The 6,383-nt window shown below is 44.9% G+C and overlaps 1 protein-coding gene across 6 annotated transcripts in view; it reads right to left on the bottom strand.

The window, feature by feature from the left end:
- Positions 1–1,777: 1,777 nt before the first annotated feature.
- Positions 1,778–6,383, bottom strand: part of HDAC8 (histone deacetylase 8) — a 236,435-nt gene continuing 231,829 nt past the window's right edge. For 5 of the 6 annotated variants that reach the window (XM_019439070.2, XM_019439069.2, XM_019439072.2 and 2 more), the window contains 2 exons: positions 2,970–3,048; positions 1,778–2,341 (listed from right to left, as the gene is read on the bottom strand). In XM_019439070.2, the coding sequence (XP_019294615.1) occupies positions 2,287–2,341; positions 2,970–3,048 (134 nt within the window). In that variant the 3' untranslated portion in view covers positions 1,778–2,286. The remainder of the gene's footprint in view (positions 2,342–2,969; positions 3,049–6,383) is intronic. The other variant, XM_019439073.2, reaches the window with a different exon arrangement.

Here is a 6,383-nt window from a genome sequence, read left to right as displayed (position 1 = left end):
ACAGAGCTAGACATAGGGCTTGAACCTGCGAACAGCGAGATCATGACATGAGCCAAAGTCGGACACTTAACCGAGCCACCCAGGTGCCCCCTTAGCTTAATTTTTTAAATAGATTTTATTTTTAAGTAATCTCTACACCCAACATGGGGCTGGAACTCACAACCCTGAGATCAAGAGTTGCATGCTCCACCGACTGAGCCAGCCAGGCACTCTAGCCTAACATTTTCAACAAGAATCAAATAAAAAGGAATCCTGAAGGCCATTGAGGTGGTGCACTGTCAGGAACAAGCCTGGCCTCTGGGATGTCCAGCAGCGGGTCAGTGCTACAGCTTGCTTTGGTGCTGTTGGTCAGAGGTCGGGCTAAGACAGCAGTAGTTAAGGTGAAAAGAAGGTGGCATTGGCCGTCCAGTGGAAAAAAGTTCCTTTTCATTCAGGTCTGTTCTCCTTGAAAGGAAAATGGAGCACTAGCATTTACCACTTTACCAGGTGGTTCCCTCTTAAGGATGAGGCCTTCACAGGAATTTGGGTGATGGCTTTGGATGTGGATCGCTGGGATAGAGGACCCCCCCCCACACCCCCACACCCCACAACCGGATTAAGCAAGCCTTTGAGACAACAAACCTTGTTGGGTGGTCTCTTGTAGGCTTGGAATTCAGACTTCCCATTTTACCTTCTTTGGCCTCCCCCACCCCCAACTGCCTCATTCAGTGCCTCCAGCCTCTTATTTTTTTTTAAATCCCCCTTCTTTTGGGTGTAAGTAAAACTGCCCTTAAGCTGAGCATGTATAATTAGAATAGTGGGCATTTGGAGTGACTGGTATTCCTAGCCAACCAGGCGCCCCAATGTTGTTTCATAAAAGCTTGGCTATTCCCATCCTGGATACGGTCAAGGCTTTTTCCACTCCCTTCTGTGGAATGCCCATCCCCCTCTCTGAGGCCTGGAGAAATACAACTCACCCTAAGAGGCCTGGCTCAAATATCACCCCCTTTAAAATGCTCCGTGATGCTGTCCTGGCTGGGCTAGTGGCTCTTTCCTCAACGCTCCTACACCTCTGGATTCATGCTGGCAGCAGAGCAGAAATATGTTGGGATCTGGTTCTTTCCCTCCTCCTTTGCCCTGTCTGGGAGTTCCTAGATGGCCAGGATGGGGCTGCATTCTTGTCTCCTATCCTAATCCCAGGAGTGGAAAGAGCTTCATAAATACTTGGTGAATCAAATCATGAAATCATGATATTTTGCTGTCCCTTCTGCTTTAGCACTCTCTCTCTCTCTCTGTCTGTTATTCCCCATCCACATTTTGCCACCTTCACTCCCTCCCACCCCCAGATTACAGTAACAATTGTATCCCATTGCAATCAAGTGTACTGATTATCTACATTTGACAGGCAAGTATCCTCACTATCCATCAAAATGCGCCTCCTTAGATCTGTGAGCCTCCTACCCTTCCCATCCTTAAAGGGCTCCCAGGGAGGGGAATAGCTCCTCCCCATAGGGCCAGCAGCGGGACCTCTCCCTGGTTGCTGTGCCCCTCTTCTCTGGAGTCCTGGATGGGCCCCTGGCACAGGACAGCTTGGACCTTCTGTCCCCAGGACTTAGAGGGGACACACCAGTTCCTCAGGGAGGGGTCAGGGATCCCGCACTCAGAGTCAGCTTCCCAGACTGGGCCAGAACAAAACCTGGAAGCATCAGGGTTATTCTTGATACTTTGGTGAGAGGAAATGTCCAGAACTGTGTGCACTGTCAGGAGCACTTTACAAGAGGATGATGGGACAAAGAGGTAGGTTTTCAAAGATTTTATTAAAAAACAAAATAGATCCATAAACCTAAAAACAACACAGGTAGATTTCTCCCCACCTCCTATTCTGCCGACCCGTCCCCGTCCCCTAAAGACTCCATCTGGATGGTACTGAAGCCCAAACCCTGCCTCTTGGTTCTCCCCACCCTGCAAACCTGTGACCCAAGCTCCACACTTTCCTCCAGCCTCTGATGTCTCCTTTAAGAAAATAAAAATACTCCCTCCCCACTCGCTTAAAAATAATTTTCAAAGATTAAAAATGGCATTTGTGTGTTTTTAAAAAATAAACACTTTAAATGCTGGAAATCTCTCTCTTCCCCTAGGCCCAGTTGAGGCCTCTGGGGTGCTTGCCTGCCTCACCCCAGGAGGCCAGCTGCCACTTGGTGCCCCTTGGAAATTTTCAGGAAGTAATTTCTTCCAAATTTCCCCTGCAGTCACAAATTCCACACAGTGCTCGAATAAACACGCTGTCTTCATTACAGGCACTGTTCCTCAGCTCTGGAAACCTGATCTCTTTTTGTCAACTAGACCACATGCTTCAGATTCCCTGCAAACAGGAGAGAAAACAAAATTCAGGTAACATACATGAATTATACCTCGATAAAACTTTTTTTTTTTTTAAAGCATTCGCACTGGGGACTTGTTCTCTTGCTGCTGTTGGGAACACAGGGACCCTGACATATGAACAAGCCCAGGCTAGCCTCCTGGATGGTGAGAGACACATGGTTCAGTTACCCTCACAACCACCAGTTACCCACCAGACAAGTGAGTGAGGCCTTTGGCAGCCAGCTGACTGCAGTGTTGGGTGAACCCCGCCAAACCCAGCAGAAGAACCGCCCAGCTGAGCCCAGCCCAATTGCCAATCCACAGAGTCATGGGCTAAACAGATGATTATTTAAGACACACAAACACACACACACACACACACACACACAAATTCAGGCAACTTTTCATAATTCACTCTTCACTAACTGCATCAAATTTTCCCCCACTCTCAACATTTCTTCCTGACTTAGCAGGGCACAACACTTCTAGCAGTTTCTCTTGTGATGACCCATGAAATATGAATTGGAAGCTTCCCCCCTCCCCTGCACTCAGGCCTAAGAGTCTTTTAGGGATAAGTGAGCACTTGAAATCCTATAGGACTGAGCTCCAGGAATGAAAAATTTGCTCACTTGGTCTCTCCACAGATTTCTTCTTGCCCCACTTCCCCAAGCAAACACTGGGCTCCAGACACTACTGACAGCTTCTCCTCTGAAACAGGAAGAATGCCCCATGAAGGCAGGTACATTTAAAAAAATTTTGTCTGTCTTACATTTAAATGTCTGTCTTACATTTAAAAATTTTTTTAAAATGTTTGTTTATTTCTGAGAGGGAGAGACAGAGTCAGAGTGAGAGCAGGGGAGGGGCAGAGAGAGAGAGGGAGACACAGAATCCGAAGCAGGTTCCAGGCTCCAAGCTGTCAGCTGGGGCTTGAACTCATGAGCTGTGAGATCATGACATGAGCTGAAGTCAACACTTAACTGACCAAGTCATCCAGGCACCCCTGTCTTACTGTCTTTTTAAGTTTATTTATTCATTTTGAGAGAGAGGGAGGGAGACGTGAGAGATAGAGAGAGAGAGAGCTCTCATGTTGTCAGCACAGAGCCCAACACAGAGCTTTATACCATGAACCATGAGATCACGACCTGAGCTGCAATCAAGACTCGGAAGCTTAACCAACTGAGACACCCAGGCACCCTTAGGCTGTCTTACTTTTGATTGATCTCTAAAGTCTAGCACAGTGCCTCACACATAGCAGGTGCTCAACAAATGGCTGAGTAAATTGAGGTAGGAATGAAAGAAAAAACAAATCAGCACCCACTTGCCTATCTAGATTTATGTATGTATGTATGTATGTATGTATGTATTTTGAAATCTCTACATCCAACGCAGGGCTCAAACTCACAACCCTGAGATCAAGAGTTACATGCTCTTCTGGCTGAGCTAGCCAGGCACCCTCTAGTTTTATTTTTAACTTAACATACAAGAAAATTGATTTGTATGGATAGTTCTATGATTTTTAACACATGTATAGATTCATGACACAGAATAGTCTCATTACCCTCTAAACTTCCCTAAGCTATCCCTTGGCAGTCACATCCTCTCCTTCCTCTCTTACCACCTGGCAATCACTGATCTATTCTCCATCACTATGTGTTGTCTTTTTCAGAATGTCATTTAAATGGAATAAACACAGTGTAGGGACACCTGGGTGGCTCAGGCAGTTAAATGTCCAACACAGGACCGTCCAATCTCGCAGTCCTTGAGTTCGAGCCCCACATTGTGTTCTGCACTGACAGCTCAGAGCCTGGAGCCTGCTTTGGATTCTGTGTCTCTCTCTCTCTCTGCCCACCCCCCCACTTGTGCTCTCTCTCTCTTTCTCTAACTCTCTCTCTCAAAAATAAACATTAAAAAATTTAAAAAACCACAGTGTGTAACCTTTTATGATTGGCTTCTTTCATGCAGCACACTTCCTTTGTGTGTCATGCAAACTTTTAGGTGTATCAACAACTTATTCCTTTTTGGGGGAGTAGTTAACTTTTTAATTTTTCAATTATTATAGATTTATAGGAAGTTGAAAAAAATACCAAGAGGTACCCTTCAATAAGTTTCTTCAAGTGGCAACATCTTTCATAATGATTATTTAAATATCAAACCCAGGAAATTGATATTGGTACAATTCACAGACCACATTCAGATTTTACCAGTTTTACATGCACACATTTGTGTGTGTGTGTGTGTGTGTGTGTGTGTGTGTCTGTAAATGTACAGTTCTCTGCAGTTTTATCACATGTAGATTTGTGTAATCCCCACCACAAGAAGATACAGAATGTTATCCCATCACCACAAGGATTCCCCTCATGGTACCTTGTTACAGTAACTCCCCCCTAATCTCTAACCTCTAACAATCAATCTGGTCTCCAGTTCTATAATTTTGTATATGGCCTTTTGAGACTGGCTTTCTTTCATAATTTTTTTTAAATAAGTATCTATTTTTTGAGAGAGAGAGAGACAGAGCATGAGCGGTAGAGGGGCAGACAGAGAGGGAAACACAGATCCAAAGCAGACTCCAGGCTCCGAGCTGTCAGCACAGAGCCCGATGTGGGGCTCAAACTCATGAACCGTGAGATCATGACCTGAGCCAAAGTTGGACGTTTAACTGAGCCACCCAGACGCCCCTGAGATTAGCTTTCTTTGCTCAGCATACGGCCCTTACAATCCACTCAAGTTGTATGTTAAGTTTGTTCCTTTTTACCGCAGAGTAGGATTCCATGGTCTGGATGCACCAGAGTGTGCATCAGCCATTGAAGGGCATCTGCATTGTTTCCAGTGTGGGGCTATTACACATAAAGCTGCTATGGACATCCATGTAGAAATTTTTGTGACCATAGTTTTCATTTCTCTGGGATAAATGCACAAGAGAGCAATTGCTGTATCATATGGTAGTTGCATGCTTGGTTTGATAAGAAACTGTCAAACTGTTTTCTAGAGTGGTCATACCATTGTGCATTTCCACCAGCAATGTATAAGGGATCTAGTTTCTCAGCATTTTTGTCAGCATTTGGTGGTTTCACCAGTTTTTATTTTGGCCATTCTTATATGTGTGTAGAGATCTTTCACTGTGGTCTCAATTTGCATTTTCCTAATGGTGAATGATGTTGAACATCTTTTCAGGTGCTTATTTGTGGTTTGTATATCCCTTTCATGTCTTTTGCTGATTGGATTTTTTTTTTTACTGTTGAGTTTGGAGAGTTCTTTATATATTCTAGATACACATCTGTTGTTAGGTGCACGATTTGAAAATATTTTATCTCAATATGTAACTTGTCTTTTTGTTCTCTTAACTGTTGCAAAACAAAATTTAATTTTTTGGATCACAGTTTTGGTGTTTTAAACCCCTAGGGCTCATCATCTCTGGATAATCTTTGATTCTTCATCTCTTGGTTCAAGCCTCCTCCACGTCTAATGATTTGCCAAGCCTAATCTCAAGATGGCTCTCAACTTTGTCCTCTCCTTCCTTTTTTTAATGTTTATTTATTTATTTTGATCCAGAGAGAACTAGAGGGAGCAAGCGGGGGAGGGGCAGAGAGAGGGAGAGAGAGGGAATCCCAACCAGGTTCTGTGCTGTCAGCCCAGAGTCCGACACTGGGCTCAAACTCACGGACCACTTGATCATGTCCTGAGCCCAAGTCGGATGCTTAACCAACTGAACCACCCAGGCGCTCCTCCCCACCTCCGTCTTCTCCTTTCTATTCCACCCTCCCCAACTTAGTCGCGTATCTCATCACTCAGGTCACTGCAATAGTCTCTTAACTGCTGCTCCTGCCTCTGGAGCTGTCCCGCACACCATTGGTAGCTGTGTTCACATGCCTTCTCTGCTCCAAAAATCCTTCAGCAACTCCTCACTACCTATAAATGAGGTCCAACCCCTTAGCTTAAATTTGCCCCATCCATACTTTCCCATCTCCATGTGGGCCTTTGCTTGTATTGTTGCTTCTTCTGAGGAAAACCTATAGGGGATCCTGATGCTGAAGCTAGGGGTCCTT

Source organism: Panthera pardus, unplaced genomic scaffold (assembly GCF_024362965.1).
Source record: "Panthera pardus isolate Hobbes unplaced genomic scaffold, ASM2436296v1 HiC_scaffold_27, whole genome shotgun sequence".
NCBI classification, from domain to species: domain Eukaryota; kingdom Metazoa; phylum Chordata; class Mammalia; order Carnivora; family Felidae; genus Panthera; species Panthera pardus.
The sequence above is the reverse complement of the archived record's forward strand: the minus strand, read 5'-3'. Positions and strand labels throughout refer to the sequence as shown.